Source organism: Strix uralensis, chromosome 7, assembly GCF_047716275.1.
Source record: "Strix uralensis isolate ZFMK-TIS-50842 chromosome 7, bStrUra1, whole genome shotgun sequence".
NCBI lineage: Eukaryota > Metazoa > Chordata > Aves > Strigiformes > Strigidae > Strix > Strix uralensis.
Window position 1 is genome coordinate 28,459,211 of NC_133978.1, and position 20,160 is coordinate 28,479,370.

Consider the following 20,160-nt stretch of genomic DNA (forward strand, 5'->3'; position numbering starts at 1 on the left):
AATTACACAAACCTGACTTAAAGTTCAGGATCAAAGTGCTGCTCATTTTAAATGTTGATCCATATTCTGAATTGCACCCAAATAAATAATGCAAGTATGTATTAGAAATACATTTATATCAATGTTGTGATGACAAAAAGTACTTAGTTAAAGCCTTGAGGACCAAGATCCCCTTTTACAATCCCATCCCCTATAACAGTACATGTATGCATCCCGCCTCAGCCATGTCTATCAAATGAGATCCTAGACTAGTGTCACAAAATAGGATAGATCTATCCCCAGAGCTCTTCATTCTGTCAATGCCTCCTCTGCACATAGCCCCAAAGCTGGGCATTTAGTGCCAGCCACCACTCCACAACCAACCAGACCTCTGACTATTTCACACAAGCACCAAATACTCATTCCCTGTCACTTGTGATCACCTGACCTGCAACTCCAGTGAGAATCCAGAGGGAAACAGTGAGTGACCAGTCCTGGAGGTGTTTGGGACCCTGGACTTAGTTAAAAAATAAACCCCACAGAAGCAACAATACCAATTAAACATACTAGTAAGTGTTGGGCAGGCACTTCACGTACTGCCATAGTCTGAGGAAAGTTTGTCTCAGCTGTAGGGACAGAGGTCTGAGGATCCCCAGGAGTAACCAGGTAGTAAAGAATGCTATCTGACCTCTATATACTGACCCTCCTTTCAGAGTATCTATTCTGATCTTCATAACCCACTGCAGAGCAATGCCAGTTTTCATATATAATTAGATAACAAGAGGATTTATGCTCTAGAATACTAATGACTTCAGCTTCTGTGTTACAGGGTCTTTTCTAATCAGGGGAGGTGTTGTCAGGCACTGTCATTGAAACATAACGAAAGGGAAACGGTAACATTCAAGCTACGCTGCTCTCTATGTTAAAATAATTCGTTACTTACACAGGAAGGAATCTGAAATGTCATGTTTAAATTTCACACCTGGGTGTTAGCTTCCCTTCGGTTTTGACAGTGGAGTCAGACTGCTCAGCTCTGACAGGAGCCCAGACTCACTCCTGGCTTGCAGAGCCCAGCAGGGTGCTGCCATTTTGCAGTGGAAACATAGCAGAGGATTTTCTTTTCCATGAGAACTGGAAACCCTGCAGAGGCACCTGTACTGCAGAAGCCACCATACAAACACGCTTGGCTGGCCTGGCAACCCCAGGAGTGGGGGGTAAGCACAGATCTCCAGCTCCCCTTGCCTTGCATTTCTCTTTCCAAAGACCCATCAAGTGTTACCTCAACTTCTGCCATGGCTGCTGCAGACATTTCACTTCACAGCATCCTCGCTGGACACAAAGGGAAAAACGGACACTCCTGTTTAAAGCCCTGGTTGCACACAGCACTGGTTTCAGTTCATCTCTGCCCACGTAACCATGTGCCTGCTATGTGCCTCCCTGTGTGCAGGGCAATGGAGTTGTGCACGTTTGTGCTCTGCTGACCTGAGAGCCTAGTGCCTGTAAACAAACTGATGAAGTGGTAAACGTGCCTAACTGTAACCACAAGAAATCCCAAATGAAACCCATGGGACAACTCATATGTTTTCAATTAGGAACGTGGTGAATCATTGACTGGCCATTTGTTTATGGACTTAGCTGAACTGTGACCATAAAGGATTTGTCTATGGTCAAAACAAGTTGAAAAACAGCCAGGAACAGACCCCAGTTCTCTTGACTCTTGGGTTTTGATTTTAACCACTAGACCATAAATAAAAATTCACTGTATTATGCAAAACAGAATTGTAGTATTTCAGCCTATATTTAAATTGAGTTTTCATAGTGCCAAACAAAATGGGTAGCAACAGTATGTTTTGTTTCTTTCAGTTCACTCAATTTTTCAATCTGAAATGACAAGAAACTGCTGCCATATTGATCATAATTTTCATTTACTCAAAGAAACCTTTTCAAACACAGAAGTGTTCTGGGCAGTAAGACAAAGCTGAGCTTTAAGCACACTTCAATATTTAATGTGCCTTTTCTATTTCATTAGCAATTATGTATTTGTAGTGATCAGCAAACAAGATCTTGACAAAACCTCCAGGTGCGTCCCAGGATATTTTTGTATGCTTACCACACAAGCTGCTCTGCCATGCATGAACAGCCAGATCTTGCACTAAGCCTCTTGCAGCCACAGATCTTTTTGACAGTAAATCTGATAACAGGAAGCAAGGCAAGAGTCACTAACCATCAGAAGGTTGAGTCTTTTGGATCTGAGCTTCAGTGGCTCCCCAGCACCCTTTTCTGACAATGCCAAATACAGGGGTCTGGGTGGAAACCATGTACACCTATAGAGAAGCACAGAGGCTCTGCAGTCCCCAGCTGCAGCAGTGCCCATAAAGCAGCTACGCACCCACTCTGCAGCCTAAGAGCGATGGAAAATTCCTTACCTCTAATGTTCCTGCAAACATCCCCAAGTGCACAGCACAGCTTTCAGCTCTAAAACCTCTAACCTGGAACTGTATCAGCTCCTATTCTCCCACTCTGCATGCTAAAAGGATCTGTAAAGACAGGATTTGTTGTTGCTTCAAGGACTGACACAGTATTGTATGTTCAGCTTGGCTCTGAACTGCTGGGTCTACACTTCAGGTTGTTTTTAGTGCTGAGTTTCTACTTGTTTTAAAAACAAAAGTGATGTCAAGTATCATCAGCTTTAACTCTTCCCAAAGCAGGCTTATTAGTGCTCTCATTGGTAAATTCCAGATATTTTTAGCTTGCTGCTGCTGCACTTTGTTTGCCTTCGATGTAACAAAGATTTAGGCTGTTTGGATATGCCTCAGAGCCTGGCAAAACAGAGCTTAGCGTTGGAAAGATTTTTTCTGCTGAATACAAATGCATGGCTTGAGGTAACAACAACAGCACTGAGGTCATATTTTGCATGTTGAGAGAAGCCATTCAGACAGACTCTGCATTTCAAGGAAACTTCAGTTTGTCTATTTTAACAGTTGGCATAACATTCCTTTGCACTGGAATAATATTTTAAAGATAACTACACAGTCACCTGTTCTTTTATGGGAATTTTTTATGGTTTCCCTGACACAAGAGAATCTTTTTTTCTGCTTAACAAGTGGCCTTCACAATTTACCTCTCTCAGATACAGCCCACTAGGAGTCATAATCCCATACTGGAAATATCCCTGCATTTCCATGGAAACAAACTACTGTGCCAAAATATGGGCTTAGTTCTTCAATGAAGACTTCTGAACAGGGAAGAAACAGTTGCATGGGCTTCATGTTCAAACATAATTTGCTAGCATCTAGAAAAAAAAGAAAATTACTTAAAGGTACAGTAGCCATTTATACACTATATCTAAGGCATTATTCAGGTGTATCAGTGTCCAAACAGATCCAGCTTCTTATTTTTCTCCATATTCACCGAAGAGAGTGAGCCTCGAAAGTTAAACATTTATTTAACAGTGTGTACCTGGGCTTATATGTAGCACAAGTGCTCACACTGTAAATAAGCCACATACATAAGTTTTTCTGTAGTGTGCTAAAATAAGGCATTCACTAAGCAATAGCACACATGTGATCTCGGAGTTAAAGCCTTCTGTACTCTCAGCTTTGGTTCCTCCTACAGAGTAAGCTGTTAGTGTCATCACAAGGGTATTTGCAACTTAATAGTACTTCTGTTGTGGTATTAAGATTACTAGATAAGGGGGTCTACTAGAGTGAAAAATACTCCATAGTTCCACCTGTCTGGCAAAGACAAGAACTGGCCGTTGGTATACTAACAGCCAGCTGACCCAGCTTGGTGTTATTCTCATGTTTTTAAGAGCAAGAAACCAGAATATAGCAGCTTTTGAAACTTTCCTTACACTGTGAAGACTTATTCTTTCAGCAGCTTCTGTCTAACACACTGATTCTTCAAGAATACACAGACAGCAGATTAGCAGTTTGTCAGCTGGTGATTTAATGGGACAGGGCAAGCAACACATGCTCTCTCCATTCCTCATTCCCAATGCCAGTATGTGAGATCCCACAGCTCCAGACCCTTGGTTTGCTCACTACGCAGCTTTAAACGGTCTCCTAAGAGTAGCAACACAAAGAGAGCAGGGACACTAGCCACTCGAGCAGTGCACTGGTATTTGAAAAAACATCCAGTTCAAAGCATACTAGGAACAATTTAGCTTCTCCATCTGCCTTTAGCTTTAAAACACTAATGGCTAAACCAGTCTCTGAAATCTGCAAAATCTGCACCTGTTAAACTGGAAACGTACAAATGTGAAAATGCAGACAGCAGATGTGCAACAGTCAAGGCATCTCTCATGGCAGTTTGAAGGCTACTGTTGTCACATCTACTACCAATTCCCTTCTCTAGCTACTATTTCTATTGTGTCATACTATTTATGTATGACACAAAGAATTGTATTATCCAGAGAACTGGGAAAGAAGCAAACCTACTCAGCATCTCCCCAAAAGAGCCTCAAGGCCTGTAATCCTTACACCATGATGAAATTAAAGACAAACCTTTAACCTACACAGGAGAGCCTCGTTACAACATTTGTACTGGAGTCCAGTACCAATAAACAGATAATAACAGTATCTGAACAGAAGAACAAATATTTCTTTGTAGTTGCCTACATTACAAGCTCAGCAGCTTAAGTATTCAGTTCAATCTTTCATGTATAAAACTCCCACGTTTATACTTTGTTTTTCATCTGTGCAATCCAGAAATTTTTTATACAAGGTACAATTCATTAGTCCCATTTCTCAGTTGTGGAAACCGAAACACAGAAAACTGATACAACTTAGCTACAGTAAAAATACTAGGTCTACGGAAGAACCAGTTCTCAATTCAGCTGCCACCTTTTCTCCCAGACCACACACAGCAACAAGCCAACCCTACCTTCTGGTTGAGTGTATCTTTTCCAGAGTCAATAGGTAAAGAAAAACATTTCAAAAATAAGATGTGGGTATGGAAAACTTCTCTCTCCTCCAAATTGCAAGGATGGCTTAGACACAAACACCTACTTGAGGAAGGGGCAAAACTTGTTTACATATGTTGCACTTTGGAGTAAGTTGAGAAAGACTAAAAGATGTCTTTCCCATGTCTTTATGATTGTGATGAGAAGGGAAATGCTACAGCTGAAAGGATAAGCAATTTTGCAATAAAATCTTTGCAGTGCACCAAATCTTGGCATTAAGTTGGCAATGTTTCCATGACACAAGCTATATTCCAATCAGATTATGTTGTATTAATCATATTTGCACACAATAAAACCAGTATCTTTCAAGCCTCATTTCCCCTCCTTTTTTTATTGAAACAGTTTTCAGCAGTCAGTGATAGTTCTATTATTGATTTCTGGAGAACGTGGAAGCAGCAGTGATTTAAGTACAGGAAAAGCATTCCAAATGAAAACATCCTGCCTATTGATATTACATCTTATCTACCTCAGTGATAGAAGAAAGAACTTTCAACAAGGCCATAACTTTTGGAGAGGAGGGTAGTCACAGAGGAATCTTTTCAAGCACAATTGAGTTTGTAATTCTTACTAATTCCCCCTCCATCTGCCAATGGCCCGGTGTGAAATTACAGCCAGTTTGAGAACCCCATTGCTTTAGCCCTGCTCCTGTCAAGGGACATCTATCCATCACCTCATTGTGCAACCTGTCCCATTTAAGACCTAATAATGCCAAGACCTCCTGCATTCCTTGGATCCAGAACTACTAATTACAAGTGTAGCTCACACTGAGAAGGAAGCAGCCAAATAAAATGCTGTGTGAAACCAATTTCTCTCTGCTGCATTTCCAACAGGCCTCACCAACTCCTAGTTTCAGGTGAGTGTTGCAGTGAAGATTCTCTGCTTACATACCTTTATCTGTCTTCCTGAAGTCTGCAGTAAACACAAAACAAAGGACATGAATCTTTTGGATTGCATGCAACGTTTTCCTTTACCAAAGCATGGGCAGTTTTGACAGTACTAGTAAAACAGGAAGGCAGACCAGAACTGTTACTGGCTACTGGTCTTCTAGCCAGTCAGGATGAATAAGCAGAGATGAATCATTCGGATAATAAAAGAAACTGCTATTTAGCAAACAAAAATGCACTATAGAAGGACCCTCAAGTCTCTCTAACATAAGGATTTAAACAGGAATTTTTCAAAAATACTCAGTTCTGCCCGGACAGCAAACACAGCCCTTCACAGGTATTTGCAGATCCTGGTACAACACCGTTGCTTTCCAAGGAGGAAGGGAACCCTGGGCAATCAGCATGGGCCTCGCTCCCTGACTGGCAGGCAGCAAGGTCAGCGGCAGAGAACGAAGGGCTGCTGGGGCAATGGCTGTGTAACATCACAGAAACTTGTCTTAATCTCTAACAGCAAGGGCTGAAATAGCTGATGACTCTTGCTTACGTCAAGCTGTCCAAGATTTTGAGCAGCAACTATTTAACTACACACGCAAGCCACAGTCAAACCCTGCTGTTCTTCCTGCTCCTTCGACTTTCCTCCCAATAACACCTAGCTTAGAATAAACATTCTTTTTTATGTACTAAATGTGTTTCACTAACACAAGCAAACCAGATTGAATAGGAAGGGGACAGTCAGTTTCATATACAACAAAGATTTCTGAGCCTCTAGTATTAGCGTATCCAGCATGTAAACCTAGGGAGACTTGGGAGTTTACATACATATAGGAGATCTTATTCACCCCATGAGGATGCAACATCAATCCTTGATCGGAAAACAAGGAATCTAAAACCTGTGAGAGTTATTTCAATCTGCTTTCATTTTATTTTGAGCTCCTAGCAGTCAAATTAGTTCTAGGTGCAATCACAGTGGCTACAAATTCAGCAATTTAATGTCTATAATTTCTCAGAAGAGAAGGCTAAAACCCTCGGGCTCTTTTCTTCAAGACAAAAAGACTTTGCTTGCCCAACCCACCCATTAACAGTATTTCTCAACCCTATGCAAGGGAAGAGACAAACACCATGAGAGAACATAGAAGTTATTAACAAGAATTCAAAGTTTAACCTAATTTTGACTTGAAAGCAAACAAAATCACTGTGGCAATGCTGTATCAGACAGCCTTGAATGTTTTCAATTCTGAGTTAAGTGGCCCTTTAATAAGGCTAAGAAATACTACCCTATGAAACAATGCATGAAATCATATTTTATGTACAATGTAACACGATGATACTAAAACTACTGTCACTTGGCAAGCTGACATTCTCAGTCATGCTAGTAGTAGAACATATGATCACTGCAGCATGTGTGTAGTAGCTGTCACAATATACTTCAAAATGGAAATGGCACGTCCCTACCAAAATTAGATTATTCTAGAGAGAAAACAGTGTTATTGTGTTCTTAAACTCATAAAGTACAAGAACAAAACTGTCTCAGGCTTCTAAAGTTCAAAGTTAGTCAAGTGATTCTGACTTCTCCAGTAATGAACCACCTCCTAAGCAAGATTTTTGGTGCGACCAGTGGCCACTGATTTGGGAAGAAAAAAGAGAGAAGAGTGACAATGTGTTTTCTTTTACTGACACCACAGCCTCCTCTTCACAAGATAGGTAATTCAAGATGTTCCAAAGTAATCACTCTTATTCTGAGATGTCAAAGTGTATGACTGCCAGCTATGGGATGAATGTCATCAGTTTATTTCTGATGTGAAAGTTCACAACACAGAGTGGGGAAAGGATGTGGCATATAGTTTTTGGCAGGGTCAATGGCTCTGACTGCCTTCAGTCATTGAATGTGAAGATTGTGCTTGGAATATTTTTAAACAACTTTACAGAAAAGTGACTTAGCAATATCTGAAAGTACAAATGCAGAAAACCAGATGAGGATCTGATGACACTGGACATGCTTCCGTTCTTCTTCCTTGATCCATTTACATGTCTTGAATGGTCTCCAAAAGGCTTATGCTCAGCGTGCACTATCTGGTATGCAGATACCTTTTCCAGATGTTAAATTACAGATAAACTAGCTTTTTACATTGTTTTTTCTTTCTTAACAGTAGCATGTCCATGTGAAAGAGCATGTAAGAGATAACATGCCCAGACAGAAAACAGGTCAGGGTTTAATGAATGCACCACAACATACTAATGTAATACTTCACTTGCCCCACTTCTTCATTATAATTTCCAATTAATTAATTATAATCATAATCATATTCTAACACTATATTCTTTAAAGCCCCTGCAATGAATAAGTAATTTTTCTTGTGTGCAACAGTTAAATATATAGCAAATAATGGTCAGATAACAAAAGCCCACATGGAGAAGAAAGGATGATTCTGAGACATAAGACGACAAACAGGTAATTTTGTATGTTAATTTCTCAGTTGAGTGAAAAAAAGGGAAATAGTACTTACCAGATAATGCTTTTCATCTGCAAAAGGCTTTCCAACCTAATTACATTCTCACAACTCCTTGTAAAATGATCCGCAACTATTGCCTCTGTTGTACCACAGAAAAAGTCATAGGACAGCAGCTTACCCCAGAACAGTCCAGATTTCCAGCTTTCTGCTCGGACCACATCCCATTTCTTTTTCTGCACCATACCCTGTCACTCAACTCCCCTGAACGTACCGACTTTGACAGCTTAACTCTATTTTCCAGCCTTGGAATCCCCAGATTTCCATGTCCCTGGGTACTGATTTTAGGATGCTTGAAACATCCGCATTTTCTCCTCTCATCAAAACAAGCATAGTTTTGTGGATAACAACACATTTGCTCTGCATTTACAAGAACAAGCAACACTTGAGTAAATGAACAGTCAGAGAAGTGAGGATAGTGCTGAAGCTCTCCTTCTGTCAGGATGAAAGCCAGCCCCACTGTGATCACCCGAGTCCTTGGGAAATGCCACCAGTTTGCAAAAGTCACAGAAGTTGTTTTTCCGTTATAGAAGTGAAACCCCCAACTTTTTTTTTTAAGCATTTGTTCTTGAACAACTGTTTTGTGCTCCTTAAAGGCACTCCACAAGGCTGTCACAGCTGGGAAACATAAACACTGAAAGCATGCCCAGATCCAGCACAGACTAATGACGATACACTTCAGGACTTAAAAAGCGGCAGGAACTTTTTAAACAGATGTATAAATAAGGTGTTGAACAAGCAAAGCTTTTATATATAACTACTGCCTCATGGATAACTGCTTAAAAGAACAAAAGCAAGGGATCTAAGTATAAACTGCAATTACCTTCCACAGCCTCCAAAACTGCTCCTTGCAGCGTTGTGTTGAACCATGGAAACCTTCTTGCCCTTTGCTTAGCCACTGACCCTGACTCCTGTGACCCTCACACTGTCCCTAGCCACATTACTCATCTCTCATTCCTTCTCAGTAGACACAGTAACTAGATGACCATACTTGACATACTGCATTAACCTATTATTAGGTGACCCTGACACTCTGCCTCACTTTTTCTCAGTTTATATTCACAACAATTCTAAATTGAAATATCAAGGGTGATAGGAACTTTTTATCCACAACCTTGGAAGTGGTAATGAGAAACAAGGCAGGATTGTACATGACATCCACAGTTACAGCCTATGTGATACTATAGCCTAGAAAAGTGGAAGTGGGCTTTTTATCTCTTTCTTCCTTAAAATACATAACATCATGCAAGTCTGATTATGCAGAAAACGGTAATGCTACCCCCCCTTCATCAAAAGTCTCAGAGAACTTGCTTGTTGAGTATCTGAAAAATGGAGAAGTCATGCAAAAAGTTTTATGAAACTAAAAGGTCTTATGTAACCTCCCAAAGCCTATCTGCCATAAAGAATGGGCAAAACCTTCTAAATTAACTTGTTCAGCTGACACAAGATGCTCCACCTGCCTTGCATCTTTTCAAAATGAGTCACTGATGTGGCCAACCAAGGAGCAGGAAAGAGGAAAACCTATTCAAAAATGACCCTCCCAGGACACAGGAAAACCTGCTGGCTAAAGGTTTAGCCCACTTTATGCACCAGGGATGAAAGAAATCACCTCGTTATAGAAAGCCAAGCTTGCCCCAGGGGCAATATCAAAATATAGTGGAATCTAAGGAAGCAATTAGACTTATTAAGCTTTGGTTTCCTTAACTCCTATAATCACTAGTACAGCAACATGACTTGTGACCAAATACAGCTTGCAGATAATAAATTTAAGGGAAACACTTAAAATGAAAGTGCAATGAATAGTGAACAATATACCTGCTAATAGAAGAAGCACCTGCTAACTGAAGTAGCCCTCTTGTTTGCTCAACAAGAAGCAATATTCCAAACTAAGTCAGTGACAAAAAAAATTAAGATACTCACCAGCAAGTGTATAATCCATATCAAAACCAAAGCACTTTATCTTCTCCATGGCTAAACTTCTGTTTACAAAGACCCTGTAAAGAGAAAAGAAATAAAGACATAGGTATGATCATTTTCAAAACAAACATGTTTGAGAACAAACACATTCTGCCAGCTGCCAGGATGTCTGGCTCTCCTAGGTCAAAATCAGAAAATATACCTGAAAACTGAGGCATGTTTCATTTTTTGCCATGAGCTGTCCTGAAGCAAAGCCATGACTTTGCAGGTTATTCTAATTATTGGTATGCTGTCTAAAGACATACACGCATGCATGCACACACACACAGAGCTTTGCATGTGACCTGCAAAAATTCCTAAGAATAGAAGTGCAAAATCTCCTGAAGCAGAATTCAGAGTTCAAGTGAGAGGAAAATGGAAGCAGAGGGTGGGAAGCAATACACTTTGCTTGATTTAAACAAATTATTACAAAGAGGTAACAAGGAAAGGAAAAGAAAATAACATTTCTGTGAATAAACTCACAGCATTTGATCCCTCTTTGGAACTATACGTGGAAATTCAAAGCAAACCTAAACAGATCCATTTCCACATTTACACCAATAGCATTAAAAGCATTTAATAAAGCTCTGAAAAACAGCAACTGAGATGAATTTTCATCCACAAGAATATGTTATTTCTATTGTGAAAATTTTTACTTATAACTCCCCTGCAACTTCTCAACAAAAATGTTATTTTCTAAATTCCACTTTTACTATTAATGCTTATTGCAGTAAGAATCTAAGCTGGATACTTCCATACTGCCCTTTTTGATGATAACACTTTAATACACCATATTCAATTTAGTTTAAGTAAATAACATGGTAAAGAAATAGGTCAGAGAATACAACAAAAGCTTTTCTTGCTTCCTGTTCCAACTACTACAGTAACTAAGCTGCTTATGTTTCCCCAGAACTTTAAACCATATAGTAAATCTGTAATTCAACAGGACTTCTCCCCACCGTCTGTCTTATCTGAACCTAAAGAATGAGAATCAGAACTCAGCTGTGGGATGGAAGCTGAGCTTCTCAACACCGATCTTGGACAGAAATCCCATGCACTGCTCGAGCTATGATGTTGAGACAAAATTCTCCTGTATGAGAAAACTCCCAGAGCCTTCACCTGTACTCTGATTTCAGCATGTGAAAATTCTCCAAATATTTATTAAGTGCATTGCCCTCAGCAGAGTAATTATCCTCTTAAAAACTGAAATCAGCAGCACTTCTGTGTAGGAGGAGTGGCACAGGGACAGCAATACAGCAATGGAGACGGCAAGTGTAAAACCAAGCACTCATACGTTCTGAAAAGCTGAAAGAAACCACTGGGAGATTGTGCTCCACACACACGTTCTGGGCAGGTGGTCGGCGTAACGTGCCCATTTAACTGCCCGTGTCAATCTGCCGCAGCTCAAATTTTAACAGCAAACTGCTAACATCAAACTATCACACTTCTATGCAAGTCGTCTTACCTCATCTCTCACCGATGTGCTCCTTGTTTAGTTCGCAGCAGTCTGATTCATCTACTTGTCTGAATCATATTACACAATTCCTTTAAAGCTTCCCTAGTACCGATGCAATTTTACTTGGATCTGATTTGACTTCAGAAGATCATTATGTCTGAACCAAGCCTTAAAGTACTGTATATCTTCTTGGACAGTGTTCTAGAAAACACATCTGTGGCTAATTTAACCAGTCACTGGATATCGTTGTTGTTCCACACAAATCCACTTGGAATACAGTTTCTCTGGCAATAGTATACTTTCCCCCTAACCTTGCACACTCTCTCTGGGAGTCACAGTTTCCTGGCAAAGTGCCTGCCTTTGACAATGGGGCTTGTCACTAAGGGGCCTCAGAGGTTATAGATGACGCTCTTTTCTGACAGATTTATGTATTACCTAAACAAGACAACGTGATGGGAAAAAACCTGGAAACTGGTAAAGAAATGCCTTTTGGAAATATGAGATGCAATCGTAAATCACTAAAATTCACTCCTGAAATAGCTGGCTTTTGAGTAGGTGGAGCAAATTACCCAAATCTGCAGTTTGAGTCTGTGTTTGTCTTTTAACATCAAGATAGCTCCGTTTTACAAGAGGCCAACACGAAAAGCTATTTGGTACTAAACGCAGTCTCATACTTTGTATAATGAAGATGACTACGTTCTGTTGCTGCTGATGCGAGGAAGCATTATTTAATTAGCTCATTCAAGGACACGATGTCTGATCTCGTGTTTGTGCAGTTTGTTTCTGAAAGTGGAGAGCTTTAACAAGGAATAACATACCCCTGGGAGACACTAGCAACATTTTTTGTCCAACCTGTGGAGTCCAATTTTGTTCTGACCTTTAGGCTTAGCCTCTGGAGCATAGTTTTTTGTCCTTCCGAGCAGCACAGGAATAGGAAAGGAAATTTAAAGAAGCTCAGAAGAGCATTTCAGAATTGCAACATTTGGGAGCAGTTTCCCAAATGAGGACAAAAACCAAGCACTAAGACGGAGCTGAATGCGCTTATAAAAAGCATAATACGACAGTGCCTGTGAAAGGCAAAAACAAGGGAGCTGTGACCCAAGAGATCTCTTCCAGTCCAGCCTGCCTATGTTTAGATGATGACGACACCAAACTGACCAAAAACCGTGGAAAGATCTCTAAGCCTCTGACATTTTGTCATCGCTTGCTTTCAGAGTATTTACAAACTGAACCCTGGGACTTAAAAAAAAAAAAACAGCACATGTTGATACTGAAGATCTGGAAAAGTTTACTAAAGACAATGAAACAAACAACCTCTATTAGCATATTTTTGTTCCAAAATAAGTCTTATGACTAAAACATGAAAATTACTATACCAGCCCTCTCTTGGTAACAGCTGGTGAAGATCTCTTTCTCCATCAACTCGTAAATATTGCCTATGACCTAGAAACTGTATGTGGCAGAGTCTAATCATGCCCCACCAGTGCACAGGACCTAGCAGATTTCAAGGCATCCCACTGGCTGATTTGACGTGATAATTACTTCACCCACCAGTGCTGGAGTGAAACAGAACAAATATTTAAAAAAGCTAAAGAAGGCTATTACACAACATGTTCAGAACAGGAAATGAGAACACTTTAATCAATTTAAACTTGGATATGCCTTGACAGATTAAATGGCAGACTAAACAGTGACAAAAAAACCTGGAACCAATTTCACTTCTCTTGCGAAGGCCCAGTCAGATAATGGGTTATTTTGTTGGCACTCAGGACCTCAACTTTAAATCTTGATAAAGGAAGACATCTCACATGCACGGTGTCCCCCTAGACACAAGGGACTAAGTAGATACTTACAAATATTTACTCCCAGAAGATGACCAGCTTAATTCAGAGGGTTTACTCAAACTAGTAGATATCTGCAGTATCCTTGAAACTAAAGATAAAAGGTGAGATTAAATCACCATGACAGTTTCTGGGAAGAGCCAGGTGCTTCTCAGAAGCTGCAGACTTAGCCCTTTTCAAAGCTGTGCTTAGATCCTAATTGAAGGTATGCTCAGCCTGATTTCAAGAATACCTGTCAAATACGTGTGGTGGCTACAAAAATGTAACATCTCCACAGAAGACATGGTATAGAGAAATGACAAGAGTTGTTTTAAAACCAACACTAAGAACCCTAACCACCTGAGAGAAAAGATCCTCTGGTCTCTTAAGGAAAGAGTAACAAGTTTTTTACAGCTCATCTAGATAAACAAAAATCAAAGAAGCTTCCAGATTACAAACAGTCAAGACAAAGTCAGAATAAGGGGAAAAATAAAATCCCCCAACATTCTTAGGCAGGGAAGTTTTAATCTAGAATAATTTTTCCACTTGCCAGGATCAGAAGAAATCACACTCTTCTTTCCCCTGATTTTGGTTTTTTTCCATTCAGAAAATAATTGTTTTAACTAGGAGCACTGAAGTTAAAAGTTAAACTGATCTAAAAATTTAACAGCACTGGGCAGTAAGACAAATCAAACTGCAGGCATAGCATGTGAACACCCTCTTCATTCCCTGTGCCAAGAGGCAGAGGTGGGTATTGCCTAAACCCAACTCCCCAACTCCCCAACTGTCTGCAACCAGAGCATCTCCTTAAATAGGACACTGGCTTTCTCTTGCCTTCATCTTTCCTTCCTGATGAAAACCCAAGCTTTATATTTCTGCTTTGAGGAATATCCCTGTGAACCTCCCACAGTTATGCACTCCCTGTGCAGTGTGGCTGGAGGGGTCCAAGGTGTTGGTGCTTGTGGGGAAGACGGTTGAGGGACCATATCCAGCCCCATCGGCTCCCTGAGCCAGCACACAGCAGAGCTGGGAGTGAGGAGGTAGCAGCCTGGACTTGGGGTGCCTTAGCCTGGCCCAGATCCACACCTTCAGAAAAACGGACTTGAGGAGCTGTTTAAGGGAAACCATGAAAAACATTTCCTCCCTAATGAGTTCTTCCTCAAAAGATCAAACCCTTCAGCTTGGCCACAGCAGAAGGCTCTCAATGATGACAGTATTTATTTTCTTTTTGAGCCCTACGAATTGTGCTGGGTAAGAGAAAAATGTGTTGTATTGCAAGGAAGAAAGAACTGCTGAGCATGCATAAAGGGAGTCACAGAGCCCTGATATCCTCAATACTGCAATTCACAGTCATTTATATTTGTACAAGAGAACTGATCTCCGTTTTGTTACTGTTCTTGCCAATCAATTCCGAGGCAGGAACCTAAATCCCAACTCTTCTCGAGTAACACAGGAGAGGAGCGAATGCAGAGAGGGAGAAATGTTTTTATTTTATTTGTGCAAAATCTCAAAAGCATTCTGTGCCCTGAATGAAATTTGCATGTATAATATTCTTGTAACATGACCAACAAAACAAACAAAACGCACAGAATTATACAACTAGGGAGGAACTTGGCACATGGCTCACAATTCCTCATAGCGAGAAAATGAAAATGAACAGTGTGAGGTGAGGTTTCTGGAACAGAGCACTTTTATAATGATTTTCCAAATGTGTCTAGAAATACCTTGCAGCAAGAAGCATTCTTTGTCAGGAGAGTATGTTTCACAAGAAATTAAATAAATACAAAGAAACTTGCAACAGTGCTGAGTGGAACGGCAAATACAGTGGGACATGGCTAAGCATGACCTACATGCATGTTTAAAAAAGACTGTGGTGGACAGTTGGGCTTGAGCCAGCCACGAAACAGGGACTAACCAGCCAAAAGGCTCAGATTCCTGCCTCCTCAAAGTTTAGGCACTTTGGTTAATCTTCACTTTATGGACAAGTGCCATGTTTTAATAAGCTAGAAGAGTTAAAAAGAAATAAGAGGGAACTAAATGGATTAGCTTTTAAGAGCCTTCCACATCCAAGTTGCCCATGGCCTCTTTAAAAAGGCTAATGATGAAAAAAAAATAAATCCCACTACTCTTATGACAACTGGATGTTCTCAGTATTACTAGCTAGTCCCCAGATGTTGTGTGATTAGGGAAGATGTCTCACTACATGACATTATAGTTCTGGTTACAGGTGACTTCCACCCCTGAGCAGTGAACTCAGATGAATCCCTCACTGACCTTACTTATCTGGCACAAATCATGTTAGCAACCTGAGGATACTAACATACATCAAAATGTCTTGCCTTTGGGTGCTGGATGCTTTGGTACCTGTCTTATAGGGGATAAGAAATAAACTGCTTTAAACTACTTAAACCAATGTAATCATTCTTTTGCTGAGTCTTGCCTCTTTAGGCAAGGAATGACCATTCCATATATTATTATTTATCATACCATTTTGGCCTTTTTTTTACGATGTTAGATTTTCAGAGTTCCATTTCATTCCTTCTTCAACTGAAAAGGAACATTCTGACAGATCAGTATGTTTGTAATTGTATTTAGAGATAGTGTTTGTGCTCAAGATTACTTTAGGCCAATGAAACACTATTAGATAGGGGAGACAGAAGAAGGGCATCAAAACTTCCTGGTCACTTCTGGTAACATTTCCAACATAGTGCCCCACCATTTCACAAGACTAACCGTCCTTGCACAATTACAGTGACATAAAACTGGAAAATCAGGTTACGACTGGAGCTTAAAAGTCTCATGAGGCTGCATCTAGAAACATGACTACGAGCACTTCCCTATGAAATCTAGCAGGAATCAGATGGAAGGAGATAGCCTTGGCCATTTCTGTTTCCATTGTTTGGGTTTTCTTCCCAGGCAACAGCAAAGTGCCAAGAAGCTCACATATGGATTCCATCCCAAAATAACAGCCGTCTGCTCTGTGAAACTATTAAAGCTAGGGATCATGGGACATTTTCAATGTAATTTCTTTATTATTAATTTGGCAAGTGTTCTGCTTTCTCATAAGCTCGCCCATTCTGCCGCCTTAACACTCCTTCTCCCTCCTCTCTCCAATGTCCGAAGCACTAAAGCAAAATAAATACAGAGAGCCACATGCTGTCCTTCGCTACACACATGCCACCACACGAGTCCAAGGAGGCTGCACAAAGACATATGAGGACAGAACATAGCCAGCAGTGCCTATAGAGTTACCTCATTTACAGTTACATGAAAATACCACCCATCACCTATCCAAACATGTCTGATGAAAAGAGCATTTTCAGACTGGTAAAGATTTTTTTCTCATTTGCCACCTCAATGAACTGATCATTTTAAAGAGACTTTATATATAGCTACCCAAATAGATTAACAGTTTCAAGCCTCATAGCCTAGTTTATATATAAATATTTCTACCTGTTTGCAGTCACTGACTGCAGTATCAATAAAGTGAAGAAACAAGATTACCAGTGAATAGCCTAGAGTTTACAAATTCGAACAAACTAAAATACATCTTTAACCCTAGAAATTAAAAAAAGCAATTGGTTGGTTTTTTTTTCCTTTGTTGTTATTAAAGTAGATACCATTTTTTGTACCCAGTATCTCAGAGTATATTAACAGCTTAAATCACTTAACTCATATTACCACCATAAGATGCCTTGAAAGCAAACTGAAGCACAAAAATATGAAGCAAATTATTCAATAGTCTATGACCAGTCAGCAGGAGAATTAGGATTAGGAATCACGATGCCACATCCCCTGTGCTAGCCAGTAAGAAAACACAGCAAGAAAACAAAACTAAAACAACAACAGAAACCCCATGTTCAGGATGACAAGTCTCAAATTACTCTGATGCAAAATGATAAAAACATCCCAAATTCTGTATGTTTAACAAAAAGGCCATCTTAGCCTTATTACCCTGCTAAGCCAAAACCACAGAATAAAATTAAATGCAAATACCTGTTTCCTGGATCTTGGTAACTGTCAGTAACAAGAGTGGATGGAACACCAACTTTTTCCATTATTTGCTTTAACTAGATGTGGTTGCTATTTAAACCCTAAAGAGCTATGTGAGATAATCCAGAGGGTGCCTAGAAGTGCTCACTCCAAGTTAAAAAATAGACACTAGGGCAATTTGGTGGCTCAGAGTCAACCTAGTTCTTGCCTAATTACAATCACGTTAAATGACAGTACTCCTCCAGAACAAATGACCTAGTGATTATCCTCTACCCGGAAAAGTCAACAAGCAGTGCATGAGGGAGGTGGCTTCACAACCACACACACTAAGGAAAAGCCACCTAACAGCTACACATCCATTTTATTTCCGCATTAAAATGTATGTTGCCAATAGCACAGTAATGCAGTATCCTCTTACCAGTGACCTCTGCTAGAGAATGAATAACATCTAGCTTGTATATTAATTCATCTTTAGACCTCACCTCCAACAGGCGCCAACAATGTTGTATAACGAGGTTTGTGGCTGATAGTAACACTAGCTAACTGAAAGTCTTTAGTTAAAGTCATCAGAAATACCCTGAAGATAAAACTCCACCACTTCTCCTCCCCTACAGAATTTTCTGATACTTGATGTTGCTTTTATGGCCCTTGAACTCTACAGCATAGCATACGTGTTCATATTCACAAGCTTTGCTTACTTCATAAATAACCTTGATACTCTTAATTTCTTAAGCGGCTATACAAACTGATCAAAACACCAAGCAGGGAGGAAAACAGCTATGAGAAGAAAACAGCTATAAATATTTGATTTTGAACATTCTTGCCTATGGCATTCAGACATGATTATGATATAGTCATCATACTATGAGTCAGTATGCATTATACCAGTTAAACCAGTCTCAACTGGGATTTTTGCCAACGATATTGTATGTTGAACATCCATCCATCACGTATGATACAACAAGAAGTGCAACACCTGAAAAAACACATTCCTAGTATGAATGACCACTGTAAAATATGATTATTAGAGTGGCATCTTCAGAGCTCATTTTTTATAAAGCTTTTTAGAAGTTTCATGCCCATGAAAACATTAATTTTATTTTTTAAGGTAAATTGTTTTGCTTGGATTGGAAACTTTCCCCCTTATTTTATGCTGCTTCAACATTTACAATTCAAGCATATAAAACCTGCCACGGTTCATGAAAACCAGAAAGTTAAATCAATTGGTCTAGATATCTCCACTGATATTTAAGTAAGCATGAAGTAAACAAACAGCGAAACAAGTTTTTAGAATTTCACACTTCAAAAAACCAAGCATTACTAGCAGCATTTGGAAAACTTTGAGCCCAACTGGGCTTCTGACATTGGTATCAAAAGCTAGCCCCAGTTATGCTCATCTGCAGATGTGGCCCAGCGGTCAAGCTCCTCCAGCCTTCCAGATTGGGGCCATAAAATCACTGGGACCAGCTTTAAGGCAAAAAAATTTAATAGCTTTAAATTCAATGTTATTTTTTATTGGTTTTGTTTCTAAGTCACTTTAGATTCACGTTTTCACAGTTCTTTAGCTGCTCGAGGGAGAAGAAAAAGACAGAAAAAGAGAGACTGAAACAGAAAGAAAAACAGAGAAAGAAGAAGGACGAGAAAGAAAAGAATCTTGACAATGAATGCCTTGTCTTTTATATCTCTCTTTTTCGTAAAATTGACAGTGCTTCAGCAATATCCAAGAGTCAGAGCATACTTGGACTTCACTGAAACAAATTTACATCCTAGAACTGATGACTGTGACCAGCACACACATTCTACATCTGAACAATTATTAAAATACTAAAAAATGTAATATAAAACAAGGGGAAATAACTTCAGTCCCACTCTATCATGTTAAGTTTGCACTTATCTTTCAAGTAACATCACATCTGTTAGCACCAAGATCACAAAAAATACCAGAAATAGAAATCTGACAACACTGCCTCTGGAATGAGGTTGTTTCAGATTCTTACAATACTGGATTGTCAAAATAACTCCCATGAAACTAGTACACCAAAGCCATTAATAGCACAGATTTATACTACAGTCTAGGCATCAGGTTCTCTCATTCTCTCCCGTTCTCTCCCTCTCTCTTATTCCCTCCATCTCTCTTTTAAAAAGAGGATAGTAATTTCAAAACAAAAATATGTCTCTCAATATATTTCCAGTGTTGTGCTTTCCATGAAAATCTGAAGTGCTAGCAACATTTCTGCTCAATATACTTTGAAAAAGACATTTCTAAACAGGGGTACTTAAACTGTACCACAGACTAATTTTGGACTACCAGATCCCAGCTCCCAGTGGGAAACCCTCCTTTATATGAGTGTACTCCCGTCTTCCATACGGAAATTCTTTCTGAAAGTAAAGATTTCTTACATGAGTAAGGGTAAACATGATGAGGACTTGAATGTGTGAGCTCTTAAGGACAAGTACTGCTTCCTCTGGATCTTGTACAACACTTAGCAGACTGTCAGCACCTAACCATAACAAATGTTGAGGAAATACTTAGCAAAAAAAAATAAACAGGCCTGACTTCATTTTCATCAGTCTAAATCAGGAGTATCACAACTAAAGTCAT

General features: G+C 39.7%; 1 protein-coding gene across 6 annotated transcripts in view; it reads right to left on the bottom strand.

Moving 5' to 3' along the window:
- The window catches only part of NT5C2 (5'-nucleotidase, cytosolic II), a 62,577-nt gene that overhangs the window by 20,188 nt on the left and 22,229 nt on the right, over positions 1-20,160 (bottom strand). For 4 of the 6 annotated variants that reach the window (XM_074875195.1, XM_074875196.1, XM_074875200.1 and 1 more), the window contains one exon: positions 10,254-10,327. In XM_074875195.1, the coding sequence (XP_074731296.1) occupies positions 10,254-10,327 (74 nt within the window). Of the gene's footprint in view, positions 1-10,253; positions 10,328-11,754; positions 11,885-17,561; positions 17,639-20,160 lie in introns of those variants that run through there. The other 2 variants (XM_074875197.1, XM_074875198.1) reach the window with 2 other exon arrangements.